This window comes from Balaenoptera acutorostrata, chromosome 13, assembly GCF_949987535.1.
Source record: "Balaenoptera acutorostrata chromosome 13, mBalAcu1.1, whole genome shotgun sequence".
In the NCBI taxonomy this organism is placed as follows: domain Eukaryota; kingdom Metazoa; phylum Chordata; class Mammalia; order Artiodactyla; family Balaenopteridae; genus Balaenoptera; species Balaenoptera acutorostrata.
Window position 1 is genome coordinate 68905356 of NC_080076.1, and position 22880 is coordinate 68928235.

At 46.1% G+C, this 22880-nt stretch overlaps 1 protein-coding gene across 3 annotated transcripts in view; it reads left to right on the plus strand.

Moving 5' to 3' along the window:
• The window catches only part of SEZ6L (seizure related 6 homolog like), a 202281-nt gene that overhangs the window by 150726 nt on the left and 28675 nt on the right, over window positions 1-22880 (plus strand). For all 3 annotated transcript variants that reach the window (XM_057527399.1, XM_057527400.1, XM_057527401.1), the window contains exons 10-12: window positions 12719-12915; window positions 19054-19248; window positions 21967-22158. In XM_057527399.1, coding sequence (XP_057383382.1) covers window positions 12719-12915; window positions 19054-19248; window positions 21967-22158 — 584 coding nt within the window. The remainder of the gene's footprint in view (window positions 1-12718; window positions 12916-19053; window positions 19249-21966; window positions 22159-22880) is intronic.

Sequence of the window (22880 nt, forward strand, 5' to 3'; positions counted from 1 at the left end):
TGGAGGGAGGGGTCAGGCAGCCAGGTGGCGGCAGAGGCCCTGAGCGTGGTCCTGTGATGTGTGGCCCCGCCTGGGGAACCCCTGCACGCCCATCTTTTGCCTCCGGGGAGAGCTCAGGTGAGTCCTCGAGGTTCCACACGGTTCGTTTTTTTCCTGGAGGACAGTTCCTACCACTCCCTGAGACTGCGCTCTGTCAAACAGTGTTTTGGCAGCTCAGACGAGCCACACCAGGCTGTACAAGGTGATGCCTTCAAGAATACGTGTCATGATGGGGATTCGGAGTGACAGGAAACACATATCCAGCAGCTGTCAGCTCCTGCTTGGTGACAGCTTGGAACATCTTCCTGCAGTGATGCAGAGTCCTGGGCCCACCTCCCTCTGCACACGTGTGTGTGTGTGTGTGCGTGCACTCACATATCACACACACACACCATACACATCACACACGCCACACACATCACATACCACACACACATCACTTACATCATACACACCACACACAAACACACACAACACAGATATCACACACCACGAACAGACCACACACACACCGTGCACATGCACACCACACATAGCACATACAAACCACACACACACACAACACACACACACAAACATAAATTCCAGTCCACCCTTAATTAAGCTCTAATTTAATTATGCTTTAATTATACTCTCTCAAGTTCAACTCTTTCACCCTGACTTAGAGGTCCTAAAATGAAGAAGGCCTCTGGTCCCACCCACTAATTTTATAAATTTGGGGAAACTCATATCCAAAAAGAGGGAGCGATGTGGGCATCGCCACAGAGGAAAGTCAGGGAAGGGCCACCCTTGGGTCTGAGAAACCCAAGCTTCACCAGCCTGTGTCTGAATCCTTGAATTCCCAAATCCATCCCTTACCTACTGTCGAAGGAGGGGGTAGGGAGCATGGGGAGTCCAACCTTCTGAGCAGAAGGGAACTGTAGTCATTGTTAATATATATATATATATATATATATATATATATATATATTTTTTTTTTTTTTTTTTTTTTTTACAATTCATGGATTCTGAGATTTTCATCTGGGGAAACTGAGGCCCAGGCTGGGCAAGTGACTTGTCCATAGTCACAGAGCAGAGAAGCGGTGGGGGGGTGGGGTGGGCAAGTGACTTGTCCATAGTCACAGAGCAGAGAAGCGGTGGGGGGGTGGGGGAGGAGCCCTCAATGAGATCTCCTGATACCACACCTTCTCTCCCCTGAGCAGGCTGTATAGTTCATTGTAAATATGTTTTTTCAAAGACAAACAATGCTATGTTAATTGAATTCCTGGCACTAATTATGTTATTTGCAGCTTTCAAAAATATTGTCCCCATTTTACAGGTGAGGACATTGAGGATCAGAGAGGTTAAGTCACTTTCTCAAGGTCGCCCAGCCAGAAACCAGTACACTTAGAATTTGAACCCAGAGTCCATTCTCTTAGCACTGCCTCTCAAGATGGAGCAAAAACACCAGGGTGGTTGAGGACTGATTTCTTTCTGCTTTCGCAGCAAAGCAGCTGAAAAGTGTTGTTGGGTTTGCCCCTGGTCTGCAGTGCTGGGTGTGAAATGCCTTGTTGACCTTGCTGAAGCTTTGCCCACCGCATTCTGAGATGGCTCAGCCCAGGGATGTGGCAGCTCAGCCCGTGAGGTGTTCCCGTAGGAAAGGCACATCTGGTGAGGGGGTCTCTCTCTTCTCTTTCTCTTTGGGGGAATTGGTCAAGGAGGGGGGAAAAGGTGGAGGAAAAGGAGGAAAGAAAGTCAGAACAGAGGTGGGGTCTCATCCACATTGAAGCTTCCAGGGCAGTGGCTTTCAGTCCTGGCAGCGGGCACAACCTCCTCGGGAATTTCAGCAACACTGATGCACAGGACCCACCCCCAGAGATGCTGAGGGTCCAGTTGGCCTGGGGTCCAGCCTGGACATCACTGGGAGTTTTTAAATCTCCCTAGAGATTCTTATGTGCAGCCAGGACTGGGCGAGGGCTGGGTCTGAGCCCGACACAGACAAGCGCTTGGGGAGTATCTGGAGGGGAAAGAAGAAAGAGAGGAAGGAAGGAAAAGACATAGGGAAGGACAGAGAGGAAATGAGAACACTGTTCATTTTTTACGCTTTAATGGGTCCTTTTGGGGAGCCAAAGAGATTGGTTTTCTCTATGCTCCTTGGAGGTGACATGGTTTCTTGTCCCGCCTGCCATTTTATCAAATTAAATTGAAACCAAATTAGCACTGGGCCAAAGGGCCCCTCAGCAATTCCACGGTGTGGAGGAGCACCTGGTGCTGGCTGTGTGGCTTCGTGAAGGCACAGAGGCCTTGGGACCTGGGCCTTTCTGGCATCAGTTTACTCGTCTGTGAAATGGGATTAGTACATTTTCTTGGACCACCTCACCATGTGGCTGAGGGGACGTGATGAGAAAATGAATACAAAGGAATTCTAAACAGGTCTTTCTTTAAGGCCTTCAGAAAAAATATAAGTTTTATAAAAGTTTTGTTGCACTTACAACTGCATTTATGGCTTCTGCTTCTCTTCTTTCCCTTATTTAAATCCGGTGTATTTAATCACCAATTCCTGCTGTCCCGTGGAGGTCCTGCCTTGATTGCAAGATGGTGTTTTCTTGGGAAAGTCATTGAATCCCTCCGTTTGCTCACCTGGAAAAAACAGATAAATTCACCATAATTCATCCGTGTAAATGACATTTATTTCACCTGTGCCAAGCTCTGCTGGGCTCCAGGGATACAGGGCATGTGCCTTCGGAGAGCTTGCAGCCTGACGTGGGAGCTGACATGGGCAGGTAGAGTCCTGTGGTTCCGCTGGGGTCTTGCCTTCCAACTACATGGGTTTAGACTCTGGCTCTCCTGTATGACCAGCTGTTTGAGCTTCAGTGTGTTTCTTTACCTCTGGGTAGCTCAGTTTGCTTATCTGTGAAACAGGTGAGAATAGGAGTCCTTAAGAGTGTCCGTCTAAGGATAAAGTGAAATGGTCATCTGAAGTGCTGGGAACAGCTCCTGGCACTGAGGAAGCCTTATGAAAGCCTTGGCTAGTTATTATATGACCATAAATGAAGGAGGGTGTAAGGAGCACAGAAGGACCTATAAAATGATGTCAAGCAGAGAGGAGAGGAGAGGAGAGGCATTCCAGATACAGGGGACCAGCCTGGCTAAGGCAGGTCTAGGGGCTACAAAGGATCTGGTATCCAAAGATGTTTGAGACAGCAGAGGTGGGCTGGGGCCCATCTGTGGAGCTCATGGAAGTCTTGGAAGGCTGAGAAACTGAGCTGTATTCTGTGGGCTAATTTTTGCTATTTCCACAGTCCAATTCTACTACCAGCTGCTTTTTATTTTCCCCTTTAAATTGGCTTGCCTTCTTCTCTTGGCTTCCTGTAAACAAAATAATGTCCATGAAATTAGAAGTTGGATGTGCAAACCATATATTTATATATTTTTCTAATTCACATTTAAATAAATGCATAACCATTAGACATTTCCAAATTTGTTTGTCTACCTACAATCGTCTTATGAATACTACTCGGGAAAGACTTTTAAAGGCAAGATTTCTAAGCAAGGGTCAGATGTTTGTTGGGAGGGGAATGAAGCAAAGCAAGGTGCTCATCATTTCTTTCTACACCTTCTGTGGAATATTAACTGCAGCTCACCTACCACCTTCTCCCCGCTTCCAGGGTCCTGGTTGGCTGGGGTAAGGATGGGAAGGCAGGGGCGCCCTGCAGAGGAATAGCAGCATATACCTTGCTTAGGCGCACACTGCCTTCTGCTGGCCAAGAGAAGATATGCTTGCTAATGTGTGTCAGATTCAAATTTGCCTTCCATCCTCACCTCTTTGGCTCTCTAGACCCTAGTGAAAGCCATAATGAGGGTCCCTCGGGCTTTTTTTATCCCTTTTGAAAAGGTAAAACATTCACATGATTCAAAACCCAAAGGTACAAAAGGGTCTACTATGAAAGTCGTTTCCCACCCTTCCCCAGCAACCAGCCCCCTCCCTCAAGGCAAACGCTATACCAGTTTCTTAAGCATCCTTCCCAGACTCTTTTAAAATATTTCCAAAACCATAACAGAAATCTCATTCCACTAAAATAAAGCCACCCAGACTAAGCAACCAGTTTAATGCTGATTTTATCACATTCTCTGTCCTATGTGATTGGCAATAAAATGAAACAAATTGTTACCAAGAAATGTAAAATGTTCAGGAGACCAAAAAAAAAATTTTTATTGGAGTAAAATTGCTTTACAATATTGTGTTATTTTCTGCTGTACAGTGAAGCGAATCAGCTATATATATATATACCCATATCCCCTCCCTCTTGGACCTCCCTCCCACCCCCCCCCATGTCCCCCCCCCCCATCTAGGTCATCACGGAGCACTGAGCTGAGCTCCCTGTGCTATAGCAGGTTCCCACTAGCTATCTATTTTACACATGGTAGTGTATTTATGTCAAACCTAATCTCCCAATTCGTCCCACCCTCCCCTTCCCCCCCGTATCCACATGTCCGTTCTCTGTGTCTGCGTCTCTATTCCTGACCTACAAATAGGTTCATCTGTACCATTTTTCTAGATTCCACATACATGTGTTAATATACAGTATTTGTTTTTCTCTTTCTGGCTTACTTCACTCTGTATGACAGACTCTAGGTCCGTCTACATCTCTGCAGATGACCCAGTTTCATTCCTTTTTATGGCTGAGTAATATTCCACTGTATATATGTACCACATCTTCTTTATTCATTCATCTATCATTGGACATTTAGGTTGTTTCCATGTCCTGGCTATTGTAAATAGTGCTGCAGTGAACAGTGGGGTACATGTGTCCTTTTGAATTATGGTTTTCTCAGGGTATATGCCCAGAAGTGGGATTACTGGGTGATATGGTAGTTCCATTTTTAGTTTTTTAAGGGAACTCCATACTGTTCTCCATAGTGGCTGTATCAATTTACATTCCCACCAACAGTGCAAGAGGGTTCCCTTTTCTGCACACCCTCTCCAGCATTTATTGTTTGTAGAATTTTTTGATGATGGCCATTCTGACCGGTGTGAGGTGATACCTCATTGTAGTTTTGATTTGCATTTCTCTAATAATTAGTGATGTTGAGCATCTTTTCATGTGCCTCTTGGCCATCTGTATGTCTTCTTTGGTGAAATGCCTACTTAGATCTTCCACCCATTTTTTAATTGGGTTGTTTGTTTTTTTGATATTGAGCTCCATGAGCTGTTTGTATATTTTGGAGAGTAATCCTTTTTCCGTTGCTTCATTTGCAAATATTTTCTCCCATTCTGAGGGTTGTCTTTTCGTCTTGTTTCTGGTTTCCTTTGCTGTGCAAAAGCTTTTAAGTTTAATTAGGTTCCATTTGTTTATTTTTGTTTTTATTTTCGTTATTCAAATGAACTTTAGCTATGACGTCATGAGAACAAAAGGCATGTCAGGATACAGGGTGGCAGTGAAACAGGGCTTCCTCATCCTGCAGGCTTTATTTGTAATTTTAAATTTGCATTTTCTGAGATAAGACTGAACCTGGGCACACTTTTTTTTTTTTTAGTGAAGTATAGTTGATTTACAATGTTGTTATTAGTTTCAGGTGTACGGCAGGTTGATTCAGTTGTATTTTTTTTTTTCAGATTCCTTTCCCTTTTAGGTTATTACAAAATATTGAGTATAGTTCCCTGTGCTATACAGTAGGTCCTTGTCTGGGTACACTTGTTGGACACATGTATATGTGGCTTTCATGGGACATCATATGAAATAGTGGTTCCTATCTCAGGCTTTGGCTTGGCAGACTTTGGTTTGAGTCCCGAATCTGATTCCTACGTGACCTTGGACAGGTGGCTTCTCCCGGCTGAGCCTCAGTTTCCTTATCTGTAACATGGGGATGGTTGTAAGTCTTAGCTTGCGGGGTTATTGTTGTTTGAGTGCTTAATACTCAGTAGGCAATGTTGTTGTTCAAAAGCTAAATGAGGTCTATGGTAGACCTTTTGTCCCAAAACACCCATGGGACCGGTGTTTTTACAGCTCTGATACGGGGAAGAGTTGAAAGAGGAGTTCAGAAGTGGAAGCAGAGGATGGCGTGCCCACAAATGCTTGCTCAGGCACTGGACGGGGCTCGGGATGTGCCTGGAGCAGGATCAGGGTGGGGGAGGGGAGGAAACTAGAACCCAGCTGGTCAAGGTCATGGGTTGACATTGAAGTGGCTTATCAGGCATGTAGGGGCGTCGTGTCATCAGGCTTGATTCTGGTGACCTGCATATCTAAGAAGAATGAAGGCTGTGGGCAACAGGGGTCCAGGAGGCAGGTGGGGCAGAAATCATTGGGGGCAGCTCCCATCACTTAGGCCTTTCAAATTAACCTCTGGGAGCAAGTCCTCAAAGCAGCCAGGGCCAGAGAAGTCCCGCTCCCAAGGCTGGTACAGGTAAGAATCCATTTGGGGTCAGGGTCCCAGGCAGAGATGGGGTCAGCCACAGTCCGCCTTGGGTGGGAGCTGAGGCTGAGACCCGGACAACCGCTCTGGGCTGCTGCTGATTCACCCAGCACACACTCAGTACTGTGCCAAGAGCTGGGGACACAGCTGTAAGCAGGCACACGTGCTCCCCAGCCCCAGGGAGCCTCTGGTCTCCTGCAGACATGCCAGGCCATTGGGGCACTAGTGCTGAGCTCCGTATGAGGGGTGAGCGCAGAGGGGTTTCCAGTCCGGACTCAAGGTGGGGAGGGGGGAGCTCTATGCGTCAGCGAATCTTGAAAGACTGAGAGTAAAAGATGGGAGGGGTTACCCAGGTTTAGAGAGGGAAGGCTAAGGAAGGATACAGGGTCCAGGGAACAGCATGTCGAAAGCCCCAGAGGTGGGCAAGGGCCACCTTCTTTGGCGAGATTGACAAGTAATTCAGTCTGGCTGGAGGGTAAAATCTTTGGGTTGGAATATTGGGTTGGAGAGATGAGGCTGTGAGGAGGGGAGGGGGTGAAAACATAGATACAGCTTTGACACTGGGATCAAAAACTTGTACTTTACCTAAGGTAAGGTGACTTTTTTTTTAATTGAGATGAAATTCACATAACATGATGTGAACTGTTTTATCATATACAATTCAGCGGTATTTAGTGCGTTCACAATGCTGTGTAACTACCACATTTTCATTATCCCCAAAACGAACCCATAGATAGTTAAGCAATCACACTTCATCCTCCTCACCTGTCTCCCTAGCCCTTGGCAATCACCAAGTTGCTTTGTGTTTCTATGGATTTACCTCTTCTGCATATTTCTTATAAATGGAATCACACAACATGTAGCCTTTTTTAAACTGTCTCTTTTGTAAGTCTCATCCATGCCGTAGCGTGTGTCAGTACTTCATTCCTTTTCATGGCTGAGTAAGACTCCATGGTATGAATAGACCATGTTTGCTCATCTATTGAACTGTCAAGTGAAGGGTCCAGGTTTGTGTTTCGGAAGGATTTCCCTGAGTGCTGATGGGAGAGGGATTGGGACCAGGGAAGGATGGAGGTAGTAAGCCGTGAGGTCCTGCCCCACAGTCCAGCTGAAGGATGGAGAAAAGCCTATGGCAGAGACCAAGGGAAAAGGGGTGGCTTGTGGTGTAGGAGGAGACACAGAGTCTGAGGTCTTCTGGCAGGAGCTCAAGACCCTGTGCCCAAGGAAAGCCTTTCCCTCTGGCAGTTAAGAGGGGCTGGCACATGCAGGGGCTGGCCTTGGGGAGCTCTGTCTTCCCGTGGAAGTCTCCCTGTGGGGGACCTGCCACACCCAGTTCCAGTCAGATCAAACCCACCTGCCTGCTGGAGCCCCTCCATCTCCCCTTAGTTCTGGAGTAAAACTGACACCCTGATTTCTTGGCGCCTCCTCAGATTGTATCTGGCTGACGTCTCTCTTCCGTCCTCGGCAGAAAACCCTGCTCTGCCCTTTCGCTGGTCTCTCTGCCGTGAAGTCTCTGCATTTTCCTCTCAGCTGCTGAGGATGGCCCAGCGGCAGGGACCCTGGATGTACTCAGTATATCAAACACAGCTGGATGGGCCAGCAAAAACGCAGGCTCGTCTTTGGATCAGGAGGGAAAATGAATTATCAGCACTTGTATATATCATGGGAACCAGCCTCTCAAAAAGATGGATCCAGAAGGATACAGGAGAGAGTAACTTTATTCTTTCTCCCACTGCCCTTCCCATACCTTCTCCATTTTTTTTGCTTCTCAGGCTGAAAGCTTTGTTTTCATGGGTCTTCTGGTCCTAAGAAGTGTAGTTCAGTCTGATAATCATACAGCTCTAAACGTTATTCATTTTCAAAAGCTCGCCCTTCCCTCAGCAGGGCTTCTCGGGCTGGGAATTCTGCAATGAGAAAGGGCCTTGTGCGCTGCTGCTTTCTCACAGGACAGTCTAATGTCACTGCGCTGTTATATTATAGAAGATGTAGAATGCTGATTTTTTTTTTTTTTTCCTCTCTCTTACGGGGCATACTTGATATGGGCAGAGCCTGGATGCACTTGACCTTCCCCTCTGCTGGATTCCATTGCCCTTTCAGAGTGGGACCATTTTTAAGGAGATGCACAGTGGCTGCCTTCATCAGGGTTCACATCTAGACCTAGGAAACATCCCCATTCTTATCAGTGATAGGTAGCTCACTCCCAACACCCCCCTTTCTCCCTTTGCTCTGCCCCCAGGTAGGCAGGCAGCTCCAGGCTGATTTTTCTCATTACTTTTTTCTTGGTGAACATCAAATGCAGTCACTGTCAAGCCACCAAGAGTTTCTTTGAAGCCCTCTTCACCAGATGAGGGTGATACACCTTCTCCCCTCCCTATGGTTCCCCTCCCACAGTGACCTGCCCCTTAAGGCAGCCTTTCCTGCAAGCCTCTTTGATGGCCCAATGAATTCCTTGCCTTCATTAAGCTAGAAGTGGGTGAAGGTCTCAGATTGAAAGAGCTGCATAGACAGTGGTAGCAGATGCCATTGGTGTCTTATCCAAGCCCTGTAGCCCTTGCCACTGTGTACTCATGATGGCTTCCTACTGCAACCCTCTTCACCTGAAGACTTTCTCTGGTACCACGTGGGCAAGTCAGAAGTGCTGGAGATTTAGTACCCCTAGTAGCAGCCTTCAGCCAATGAGGGATGGGAGCTGGAAGATAAATACCCCAGCTCCCTCTCCCCCAAGGTATGTTCTGCACCATCTCTCACAGCTCCTGCAGGATTGAGCCCACTGCCTACAGTGGAACTTGCCCATCTATGCACCATGTTTTGGCTCATTCCCTTCCTTCTGTGTCACTTCCCCACCGCTGCTGCCTGGGGTGGCCTCCCAGATAAGCCAGACTCCAAGAGACACTCACATCTTTGCTCAGGCTCAGCTTCTGGAGAACCCAGTCTTTTTTTTTTTTTTTTATAAATTTATTTATTTATTTTTGGCTACATTGGATCTTCGTTCCTGTGCACGGGCTTTCTCTAGTTGAGGCAAGCGGGGGCTACTCTTCTTGCGGTGCACGGACTTCTCATTACAGTGGCTTCTCTTGTTGTGGAGCACAGGCTTTAGGCGCACGGGCTTCAGTAGTTGTGGCACGTGTGCTCTAGAGCGCAGGCTCAGTAGTTGTGGTGCACGGGCTTAGTTGCTCTGCGGCATGTAGGATCTTCCCAGACCAGGGCTCGAACCCGTGTCCCCTGCATTGGCAAGCAGATTCTTAACCACTGAGCCACCAGGGAAGTCCCGAGAACCCAGTCTTAAACAACGACCATGTCTATCCCTTTAGAAGGTAGGAATGCTTAGTCCCTGTTGGCTTATTCTTAGCTTAGGGGACTTTGAAATTCCAGGATGACAGGAGAAGTTGCATTTAATAGTTTGTTGCACACAGTTTACAAAATGCATTCACATAAATAAGGGTTTCTCCACCTTAGCACTGTTGACATTTTGGACCAGATAATTGTGGTCCAAATTCTTTATTGTGGGGGAAGGCTATCTTGTGCATTGTAGGATGTTTAACAGTCTCCCTGACATGGACTCACCAGTGGCATACCTCCCCCGCCCCCACTGGGACAACCATGTCTCTAGACATGGCCAACTGTCTCCAAGGGGCAAAACCACCTCTAGCTGAGAATCACAGACATAAGCCATCTGATGTCATTTGGTGTAAATTGCAATCCAAAAAGAGAATGATGGTGATGGTGATGGTGGTGGTGATGGTGACAGTGATAGTGATGATGATTGTGGTGGTGGTGATGATGGTGGTGATGCACGTAGTAACATTACAACATGACATAACATTCGAATGACTTGACCAGACTTGCTCAGGTGCTATCAGTGAACCTAGAGTCTGATCCCAGACCTTCTGCCTGCCTTACCTCACTCTGAAAGCCCATGACATAGACTGGAAATATTAAGCCCTATTCACAGACAAGGAACTTCAGAGAAAACACATGCCCTCCATGAAAGTGTCAAACCAAGAATGAAACCAGAGCTTTCTGATTTCCAAGGCTGTGTGCTCTTTCCAGAGCACTGCTCCTTCCTGTTTTAGAAAGAACAGAGAGTTGTGCTAGGGTTTTCAGATGAAAGCTGTTTGTGCCCTTGAAGATGCTTCTACTGCATTGAGATCATTGAAATGAATGATAGAATAAAGCCAAGTTGTGCTCTGTCTGCAACCCACTGTTACCAGCAGATCGGCTGTGAAGTTGGCTTATGGAATAAATATCTGCCGTCTACCACATTCACACTAGCCTAATCCAGCACTTCATGAGCTATTGATGTTTTCATGGTACTTAGAGTTAAGAGGCTCTTCCGTAGTTCAAAAACTGACATCAACCCTACTGTTTCTGTTGTCATATAGGGTCTCCAGCAGACTCTTTCATAGCATAGCATTTATTGAGCACCTACTGTGTGCAAGAGAGGGTGGCGACTCCAGAATGTCAATGTAATAGGGGTTTAGAGGCTGTCGCCTGGTTGTAAACTGGCAGGGAGTAGGCGGAGTCTCGGAGCTTAGTCTGGAAGCCCTGTGTGCAAAGCAAGCGCACAGCTTTTGTTAGGAGAGGATGTTTGGGGGTGGTGCTGGGGAAGCTGATGGAGGTTACGGGGGCAATTAGAATCTCCCCAAGCCACCTGTTGGGACAACTTGACATGAGGAATTATGGTGGATAAAATATGTCCCCTGCCCTCTGGAAACAGACCTTCAGCAGTGTGCCTTGTGTTTCTGTTGCTTTGTGCTTACTACTTGAAGCACCAACAACATGGGTGGTTTCCACATCTCCTCCCTGCTCCTGGAGTGGCAGCAAACACCGCCCTTGGGCAGTGGATGAAGCGGGGGGCGTGGGGGGTGTGGGAGGGGGTTGTGGTTCTGCATCAGTTCCTGGAACGCCTCTCCTCTGGCAGTGAATTGCTCAGTCAGGATGCTCCTGTTTAAAATCCTTTACTGTCTCCCATCCCCAGCAAGATGACATCCAGGTGACCTACACTTGTCTCTCTAAACCCTTCATGGTCTGACTCCTGCTTCCATGTCTATACCCAAAGCCGGGCACACTGACCACCAGGGAAGTTCCTTCAGGAGTTGTGACCCCTCTCCCTTCTTCCCTCTGCCTCAGGCACTGCCCTCTCCCCCCACCTCCTGTTTATCTGCCTAGTGGTCACCTTCTCTTTCTTGAGGATCACCTCCTCCAGGGAGGCCTTTCTGATGCCCCCCATCTGAGTTAGATACACTTCTCTGCACCTACCTTGACTGTAACTCCTACCACAATCCCTGGCTTTCTCGTCTAAACAGAGCACTGCTCTGTGACTCCTCGTGTCCTCTGAGCACAGCACGGTGCCTGGCACATAGTAGGTGCTTGGAAATATTAGGGAGGGGATACAAGTAAAGGAGAATGACATAAGAGAACAAGGGAAGAAAGAGAGAAGTGGAGAAGAAGAAAGGAAGGAAAGAGGCATGAGTTAATATCTGTCCGTGATTGATGCAGCCGAAGTTGAATTGTCTGGCGTTCCTACAATCACAGATCAATTTTATCCAGCACATCTAACATAGCACAGGTTTCTTTGCCGTACTGAAGTGCTTTCTGGATTATTAACTGTCCATCGCTGTCCAAATATTTAGTGTCAAGGTACTCAATTGTGTTTGGGTCTTTAAAAATGTGTCATCCTGTGATGCTATGAATAGTGATGGCAGGTTGGAGCATATTTCATGAATAAGGTGCCTCCATCCCGTTCTCTGTTCCGTCCCCTAAACGTAATAGATTAGCTGGTTGATTTTGAGGAATTTGCCAACGATAAGTGGAAGGATCATTTCACCTTATATAAGAATGCAAGTTATCATTAGCAAGCAGTCAGCTTGCTCTGCATCACAGAAAAATGGAAGACCCATGTCACACCCCCAGCAGGTGGCTCAATGCCCAGCACTTAGTTTCACCCAGGAAAAAATGTTGTTAATGACGGGGATATTGAAGGCAATTCTACAGACAATGCAGCACTTGACTCTGCAGTGAGCTCCACGCCAGGAAGGTCATTTCATGAATGAGTCTTCAAAAGCCCAATCCATCCACAGATCTGTGTGCGATGCTTTTAGGAAGGATCAGCACATCCTGTTCACAGGTTCGGTCTATGCCTTCCTCACCCCCAGTTCCTAGCTTGGGATCTGACACATAGTATATCTCAAGAAAATGAGTGCTGCTTGAAAAAAGAAATCAAAGGCTTGTTGAATGCCTGTAACTTGGCTTCACAACACCCCTCCTCTTCTCTCTGCCCCCCAAGCCTGAACCTAAGCAACAGCGACATCCTGACCATCTACGACGGTGATGAGGTCATGCCCCACATCTTGGGGCAGTACCTTGGAAACAGCGGACCCCAGAAGCTGTACTCGTCCACGCCGGACCTAACCATCCAGTTCCACTCGGACCCTGCCGGGCTCATCTTTGGGAAGGGCCAGGGATTCATCATGAACTACATAGGTAAGTATCCTAGCCAGTCACTTTTTCTCCTTGGGTTTAGGTGCAAGTTAAGACAATTTCTTCTAGGTATGTCTTTTGGGGAGGGTTATGCTACATGGGTTTTTTAATATATTGACACGGTAAATATACATCGTTTTTTTAAGAGGTTGGTCTCTCTAGTCGGAAGGACCAGGGTTCAAATCTTAGTATTATCATTGATGACTGTGTGACCTTGGGCAAGTCACTTAACCTCTCTGAGCCTCTTTTTTGTCATCTGTAAAATGGAAATAGTGATACCTCCTCCACAGGGTTGATATCAGGACTTAGTAGATAATGTCTCATAACTTTAAGATTCATCATTTTTCATTTGCAGTCAGCTGTGACTTTATATCGTCAACACACTCTTCATATTTGCAACTCCTCAAAGCATTACCTATGCCATCTTGCCTGAACTGAAACTTGGCTCTCCCCTAAGGACTCTTCTTCTCCTGCAGCCCCATCCAACCAAGACAGCCCTTTCTCTCCTACCTCCCATACTTTATTTTTTTTAATTTTTAGTGGAGTATAGTTGATTTACAATGTTATATTAGTTTCAGGTGTACAGCAAAGTGAATTAGTTACACATATACATATATCCACTCTTTTTTAGATTCCTTTCCCATATAGGCCATTACAGAGTACTGAGTAGAATTCCCTGTGCTATATAGTAGGTCCTTATTAGTTATCAATTTTATATATAGTAGTGTGTATATGTCAATACCAATCTCCAATTTATCCCTTCCCCCCTTCCCCCCGGTAACCATAAGTTTGTTTTCTACATCTGTAACTCTATTTCTGTTTTGTAGATAAGTTCATTTGTACCCTTTTTTTAGATTCCACATATAAGCAACATCATGTGATATTTGTCTTTCTGTGTCTGACTTACTTCATTCCATATGACAGTCTCTAGGTCCATCCATGTTGCTGCAAATGGCATTATTTCATTCTTTTTTATGGCTGAGTAATATTCCATTGTATATAGGTACCACATCTTCTTTATCCATTCCTCTCTTGATGGACAGTTAGGTTGCTTCCACATCTTGGCTATTGTAAATAGTGCTACTATTGGCGTTGGGGTGCACGTATCTTTTTGAATTATGATTTTCTCCAGATATATGCCCAAGAGTGGTATTACTGGATCATATGGTAGCTCTGTTTTTAGTTTTTTAAGGAACCTCCATACTATTCTCCCGTACTTTAGATTCTTTCTTGCTGCTCAATGTGTCTTCCAAACCTTTTCTCTGCCCATCATCTTTAAAAAAAATCCTGCTATAAAGTTCAAACTAAGTTCACACGTGACCATCCAGTACCCCCTTCTTAATTATTTCATCCACCCACACCCTTCCCTCCTCACTCCCCACCCTGAAACTCCCCCTTATCCATTCCTGGCTCCATCCCCCTCCTCTGCTCAAGCTCTAAACCTTGGAGGGTCCCATCCTGGACCCTGTCCTGCCTTCTATCTGAGTGCTGTCATCCAGGCCCATGGTTTTAAACAATGCTTATCTATATTCCATTGACCCCTAGTTTGTACCTACAGCCTTGACCCCTCCCGTGAACTCCAGATCTCTCCAGCTCCCTGCTCACCGCACTCTTGCATGTCTCATTGGCAGCTCAGGTTTAGCATGGACAGAACAGAACGATCTCTTTGCCTCCCCGCCCTCACCACCACTCACTGCGCCTCCTGCTGTCTGCCCATCCCAGGAGGCAGGACCACAGCTCTCCTGGTTTCTCAGGCTGCTTCCCCTGTATCCAGTCCATCCTCCCAACTCTCCTGCCACAGTATATCTCAGATCCAAGTACTCTTCTCCATCTATCCACGTCCCCCACCCTAGTCCAAGCTGCTATCCTCGCCAGCAGTCAGGGGACCAGAACACTGTGAAGTCCCACTGATCCCAGCCCTGGAAGGGACTTGAACTGACAGTGTCTGGTCCAGCCCTGTCTCGTCACAGCACAAGAAGCCCTGGACCACCAGGGATGAGGGACTTGATCATCAGGGGCGGACCTGGGGCTCACACCCAGGCTTCCTGGCTCCCAGCTCTTAGGGTTTCTCTACCCCCAGTATTTTTGGCAACAGCAGAGAACCTGGGAGACACAAAGAGGTAGAGAACACCTAACTTCTTTTGGCATCCAAGATGGTGGGTGCTTGCTTCCTGAGGATTTCAATGGGCAGGATTCAGCCAGCAGTTAGGGGACTTGCTTGCACCCCCCAGGGAAGAGGTTGACATCTTGATTTCCAAGATGGAACAGGGAAAAGGAGAACTGATCCTGCCAAGTCTCTCTGCCACCACCAAAGACCCTGGCTTGAGCACGATTCCGTGTCTTTGGTTCTTCCCCTTGGCTTGAAGATTTGCCCATCTCTAGCTAATACAAAGTGTTCTCTTTGTATCTCCTCCTGCCTCCAGAATACAAGCTAGTTCCCTGACCATTGGCTGTCTCAAGGAGCCTCATGCATATGAAAATAAGTCCCTTGCTTTTTTTTATTTCCAGCTGGTAGACACTTCCCATCCCCACTCTGCTCTGCAGGTGCCTCTCAGAGAAGCAATCACAAGTATTGATCTTTTTTTTAATGTTTCTCGGGGGCCTTTTTACCCTTGATTACGACGCTAGGTATTTTCAGAGTGTTACTGCTGCCATTTTCCATGCATTCTTTACTGGGTGATGCCCTGGGCAGAGGCTGTCCAGGCAACGTGCCCTCCAGAGTCAGCTGCCTTTGGAGGGAAAGTTTCTGGTGACTTGGCTTCAGTCTGTCTCCTTAGACCTTTCTTCCCCGCCTCCCTCCCTACTGGAAGATGAGGTCATAGTTTTGCTCATTTGTCTTCTCTGGTGCCCGAGTCAGTCTTGCAAAACTGCATTCAGCTTGATGGCAGAAATATGACTCTATCCAAGGCTGCCCAAGGTTGACCAGAAAGCCTGGCCATTGTTCAGTTTGGCAATATTTTGAAGAGGAGGTGCTCTTGTTGATTGAAGCTGAAACTTAGATTCGTGTGACAATTTGCGGTTGGCAAGCACTCTTACATACATTATTTTATTTCATCTTCAAACGCATTATCTCCATTTTCCAGAGAGTTTGGTTCACAAACTTTCATGCTAGGCCCTGTCCTAGGCATCAGGATACAGGAATGAATAGAATTCTCTCCCTGCCCTTGAGCCAGTTAGTGAAAATGGAAGAGTCCCATTAACGGACAATATCAGGATCATATGCTGATGAACACAGAATTCCAGAGAGTGCTTCCCAGGGGTACACAGCCTGGCTAATATGGGTGACACAAAAAGAGAGAACAGCTCAACTTTTTGCTTATTTCTCTTAAAGAAACACAGGTTAATTTCACAGAGAAGGAAAGTGGGCCTCTGTATTTAATTTTGATGTCAGTCAATTGCCCGTGACTACCTGGGTTGAAGACCATGTTGTTTTCAGAGGAGGCCATGCCTGAAGTCGGTGGAAAAGAATGCCGTGATTGATTAGTGATGTCTGTCATGGGCATGGGAGAGGTATTTGCTACCCTGGGTCTAGATTTAACCAGACACAGATGCAACTCCCATCCAGTAGAGGGATCAGATGGAAGGGCTGGGGGTTTCTGTTGTCATCTAGAGAATTCGTTTTTTCTTTTTTGGCTGCGTTGGGTCTTCGTTGCTGCGTACGGACTTTCTCTAGTTGCGGCAAGTGGGGGCTACTCTTTGTTGCGGTGCGTGGGCTTCTTATTGTGGTGGCTTCTCCTGTGCCGGAGCATGGGCTCTAGGCACACGGGCTTCAGTAGTTGTGGCTTGTGGGCTCTAGAGCACAGGCTCAGTAGCTGTGGCGCACGGGCTTAATTGCTCCGCGGCACGTGGGATCTTCCTGGACCCGTGTCCCCTGCATTGGCAGGTGGATTCTTAACCACTGCGCCACCAGGGAAGCCCCTCATCTAGAGAATCCTGAAGCTCCTACACTGATCTCAAGGCCTGACCCCAGCTCTGGAAAGTGGCCGAGGCTTTTCTGCTCTGGCTGCTGTCAGAACCTTCCATAGGAACACTGGGCCTACATGGTTCTGACTTCCCATAATTCTCCTTTGCACAGACAGAAGCAAAGACCCATTCTTCTCACTGCTTCTTATGTTTTGCTGTTGTCTGTGGTCAAGTACATGGGAGGGAAAGGAATTAAAAAGCAGAGATAAGTAAGCAGTGTTTTTCAAAGAGATATTGGTCACTTGTATGTTTATTCCTCTAATCCCAGGATAATAAATAAGTTCCATATTGTAGGTCAACCCAGTCAAATGACAGTGGCTCCCTGGAATGTTGTGTTGAGGAGGATTGGGAGGTTTCAGCTTGATTCAAAGAAAGAGATTGCTATGGTTGATTAGTGATGTCTGCCATGAGCATAAGACTGGAAAGTGGTGGTATGTATTCAGTACATTTAGGTATTTCTTTTGCCCAAAAGTTGGACCATGGTGCTGATCTTGACTGTGAGTGTGTAACCATGACTTCAGATCTCTATATTCCTGGTGCCTGGCACATAGTAGGCACTCACAACATCTTAGTCAAACAAATCAATGAATCCATATAACTTGTCTTAGTGTTATTCTCGTGTCCTGCACATTAATTAGTTTTCATCTTGCCTCTAGGGATAGACAGGGTCATGATTCTTGTCTCCATTCTCTGATTGAGGACAGTGAGGCCCAGAGACATTTATTGACGTGACTGGAGTCACACAGCTTCTAAAATAAAGAGGATTAGAAGGGAAGTTCTCTGACTCCTGGGCCAGTTTTCTCATTCTAAGCAAAGTTAACAAAGGTTCAGAGGAACAGATAATTCCAGAAGCTCTGCCTAGGGTGTTTGGTGAACATGCAGATTCCTGAATCTCTGGGGGTAGAGTCTGGGAACTGAAGAACAGAAGGTTAAGTGACTTAGCCGAAACCACCCAGTTAGTAGACGGTGGGGCCAAGGTTTGAATCAAGGCTCTGCTGCATCGTGGCAGCCGCTGAGAATGACAAATGTGATGAATGCTACGGAGGAGATGGGAGGGCCCATGGAAATGTGTAGCCATGCCGGCTCATCTTGAAAAGTCAGACAAGCAAACCTTTCTCAGTCCCAAAGCATTTGGCACAAGGCAGACCACATATCCAGTATTTGCCCCCATTTCTCCTCTTTCATCCAGAGTTTGAACATTTGCAGCTGTGTCCCAAATCCAGGGCTTGGCTGATTTTTCAAAGGCCTAAAAATAGAGGCTCCTGTTCCCCACCAAGCAGTTCTAGAAGCCATTTCCCGCTCCCCTTCCTCTTGCAGACACCCAGGAGATCTCCTTCCCCCAAATAAAATCATGATGAAATCCCAGGAAAAGCCATTGCTTGTTTCTCAGAATGACTTTCCTGCAGACAGTAGAGGTGCTTTGCTTTCCCCAGAAGCACATAAGAGCTGCAAATTAATTACATGGCATAATTAGCTCTCTTCTCAAAATCTGTGCAGTGGGCACTTGGAAGCGAGAGTGATAATAGTGAGCTTTGGATTGCTACCTTAGTAACAAAGGTTTGCAGGAGGAAAACAATTATTCCAGAGGAAGATTCTGTGACGATAAGCTGTGTGTAGCATCTTCTGGAGTGTGGTTAATGTTCAGTGATGGTAGGCAACGGGATTTGAAGAATGCAACCAATAATTATTTCTATCTTAATAGTTATGTGTTTATCTTAGTCTGCATTACAAAAATGTATAGGACTAATCCATCAAACCCATAGATTTATGGACATTCCTAGGACAAGGCTGAGTATAGTAGCAACCTATTGCTATGTAACAGATGACCCCCCAAAATTAGCAGTAAACGTTTACTATCTCACAGTTTCTGTGAGTCAGGAATTCAGGAGTTAATACTGGGTGGTCCTGATTTGGGGCCTGTCATGAGGTTATAGTGAAGATATCAGCTGGGGCTGCAGTCCTCTGATGGCTTGGCTGGAGGTTCCACATCCAAAATAGGAAGAAATCATTGTAAAATCCCCCTAGAGAAGAGTCCTTGCAGGTTAAGGGATTTCAGAAGTTGTGTTGCTTACTTCTGGGGGCTTTTTCTTCTATTTGCTCTTCCCTCTGACATTCATAAAAGGAACCCCCAACAACAAGGCCACCTCCCCATCTAAGGATGATGTTTTTATTTTAAAGAGGTGTCAAGGAACGACTCCTGCTCAGATTTGCCCGAGATCCAGAATGGTTGGAAAACCACTTCTCATACGGAGCTCGTGAGGGGAGCCAGAATCACCTACCAGTGTGACCCCGGCTATGACATCGTGGGGAGCGACACCCTCACCTGCCAGTGGGACCTCAGCTGGAGCAGCGATCCCCCATTTTGTGAGAAAAGTAAGAGTAGTCTTGTTGTTTTCCTCTAGGTCATTGGATGGACAATCCCTCCCATGGAGTATTTCTTGCATGGATGCAGAGGAGCTATTCAGGGTAGAATCTGACCTCTCTTCTACTCCACCAGCACAGCGGTGCTGTTCACCAATGTCATTTTGTAGCCCAAGGGCAGGGATCTCAGACTCAAGTGGTTTCAAAAGCCTGGCAGATAATGGAAATAAGTAAAGCAGGCTGGGTATGAGACATTAGGGAATGGTGTGGACTGCGGTCAACAGGAATATATATAGCCTGTGTAAAAACATCATTCAAATTCAAGTCGTTAAAATACCTGCAGCAGCCAAGCAAAACAAATCTAAGTTGACCCTTGGAGCCCCAGTTCAAAACCCCTATGGTAGGTAGCCAACTTTTTTTTTTTTAAGGCACGTTTTATTTTCTCAACATTTCCAAAATGGAAATAGTTTGATCGATGATAATTTTTTAAAAGAAGTAGCTTGAATTTTCTGACAATGCCTTAGTGAAGGTATCTAGAGAAACAAGAAAACTTCTCCTTGTTTCTAAACCTTCAGTGGTCTTTCTCTTGCATTTACATTGAAGTAGACACTGGTAGGTAGCTGACTTTATCCAGACAGCATCCAGCCCAGTCTCCTGGTTCCTTCTGCCTGCTCGCCTGAGTGCAGGCCAAGTGTGTCTAGTGATAGCTGAGTTTAGCGTCTTGAAGAGGGGTAGTGACAGGAAGTGCCTCTAATGGTTTCTACCCTGATGTCTTAGTATCGGGGGTGGGGGCGGGGGGAGCTAAATTTGGCCTCTCCCCTCATCCATTTGCTTCCCACCTCCTACATAAAGCTCTAGTCTGCAACCTTCTTCCTGGGAATCCTTGGATCCTTGGTGATACTTTGGTAGATCTGTTCAGCATGACTTAAATCACCAATTGCCCAGGAAGAAATATTAAGTGCAGCAGAGAAAGAGGCTGTCAGGGAAGGAAAGCATGGGGGGGACTACATACAATTCCTGTCATAAACATTCCAACATCAAGGAAAATTATAATGGTGGGAAACATGAAAGAACTCCTAAAGATTCATAAAACCAGCTACACAAACACATCGATTTGTTCTGCAACAGAATGTGGGGTGTGTGTATGTGTGTGGATTGTGATAGAAAATAAAAATGGACAGTGAGATGTGCAATTAAGAGAGATCCATCACGAACCCACCAATGCAATCTACATCATCATTATTATTTTTTAAACATTTTTAAGGGCTTGGAGGGGACATAACTAGCTCTCTATGGGGGGGGGGTCCCCTCCCATGCCTCAATTTTTGCCAAGAAAGGGCCCAAAGTAGAGCAAATAAATGTGTATTGGGCTTGTTGTGTGCCTGCATGTTTATGTTCCCAGGCTGGGTGCCACGCTCACTCTGCGTTCAAGACACAGACCCACCAAAGTGCTTCTCTTCTAGTGAAATGAGAGCAGAAGAACCTCCTAGAACAATGGGGTCCCACCTAGAAGTCCCTGAATGTTATAATCACCTTTCATTGGTTAAGCTCCACTCTTGACATTAAAAGATGCAAATATATAACTATATCTTAAAATTGTGCCAGTAACAAATATGGTAATCAAGTGGTAGTAAAATAATGAGGTAGAAAGTGAAAAATCCCTTATGATCTGCTCTCTAGCAATGAGGCCACTCTCAAAAGTTTATTCTGTTTTATTCCAATTGCATATGTATGTATGTGTCTGTTACACACATACGTAAATATGTATGTGTGTGTGTATTGTGTATGTTGAGATATATATGGATACACATATAGAAATAGCTGCAGCTATATTTTACCATAATAGGCATCAATTTCTAGAAACTGCCTTGCAACAGCTTTTTTCTTCAACTCAGAAATAGACATCTTTTCATATCTTTTCATATCACACACGTGATCTACTTCATTCCTTTTTATTTTTATTTTTGCAGCACAATGAGAAATAGGTTTTATTTAGTCTTAAGATGTTTCCTTTCTGCATAAATATTAACAATAGTGTATCATGAGTCACAGTGCAAAATTTACATTACAGTTGTCAATTTAAAACTCAGTTTCTCTCTTTTCCATACTTCATTCCTTTTTAATTGGTTTATTCTTTTCCTTTTATCTATATTGACTTTTTAACTTAAAAGTAATGGACACTTAGGACTTCCCTGGCAGTCCGGTGGTTAGGACTCCACACTTTCACTGCCCTGGGCCGGGGATTCAATCCCTGGTCAGGGAACTAAGATCCCACAAGCGACACGGTGAGGCCAAATAAATGAATGAGTGAATGAATGAATGAATGGAATGGATGCTTATTTTCCTGTAGTTAAGAAAGCAGTGAGAAAGAGCACTTTGTTCTCATTAGTGGCCGGTCAGGATTTCATGGAATGGTTGTTGCATGATATTTAACTCCTCTTCTGTTAAAGGATTGCTTTTTAACCATTACAAATATAATATTATTATGTGCAACGTGCAGCCTTGTATATGGGTCTTTGGGCCCTGATGCAAACATTTCTTTGGGCAAATTCCTAAAAGTGAAATTAAATCCAAGTCTCTGTTGTCCTGGCCTGTTCTCCAGCCGCATGCAGTGTCTTTCAAACAGGGAAAGAACTAAGTGAGGAAACGTTCTAGATCATTCTGTAGTTCTCAGCAAACCAGTGGTCATCAGGCCCTAACACCCGCCTGGTTTGATTTCATCTCGTGTAGTTATGTACTGCACCGATCCCGGGGAAGTAGACCACTCGACCCGCTTGATTTCGGACCCCGTGCTGCTGGTGGGCACCACCATCCAGTACACCTGCAACACGGGCTTCGTGCTGGAAGGGAGCTCCCTCCTGACCTGCTACAGCCGTGAAACTGGCACGCCCATCTGGACCTCTCGCCTGCCCCACTGTGTGTGTGAGTCCTCCTTATTGGCTTGAGCCTCCGGGGTGCATCTGGGGGTTGGCTTCTTCCTATTCCCGGTGGAGGGCTGGGCTGCTAGGAGGCGGTCCCCACTCTTGGGAGCGTTTGTTATCACTGTCCCCCAACAGCAGCTAACAGGGATTGAGGGCATGGCTACTCTAACACTTACGGTAAGTTCATCAGGCACTGTGCTGAGTCCTTTACCAGATTTCCCTCTCTTCTTCCTTGGGTAGCTTCGTGAGCATGGCAGTACTGTCTCCATCTTCCGAAGAGGATACTAAGGTTCAAAGAGGTGAAATCATTGCCCCAGGTCACACAGCTAGTTAGTTAAGAAGGAGGCCAGAGGCAAACCCAGGCCTGCCTGACTCTAAGCGATTAAAATTGAGCAGTCCGCAGGGCAGTAAATAGAGTGGTTTAGACTCTCTTTGACCTCCTCTATGGAGCCGTCAAAGCAAACGTTTGGTTAAAAAAACACTTTGGGGGTTTCTCTACCATAAAAACTCAGAAAAAGGCTTCCAAGGTCACTCTGAGAATGGAAGAGTAACTGCACATTCTCACCAGGCAGAGGAGGTGGAGAGCAGGGGTCTGGGGGGGGGCGGGCCTCAGCCTTGATGGCGCATGGGAATCATCTAGGATGTTTTAAAACACCCTGGAGATTCGGATGCAATTGGTCTGAGGTGTAGCGTGAGTTTCAAAAGCTCCCCAAGGTTTCTGAT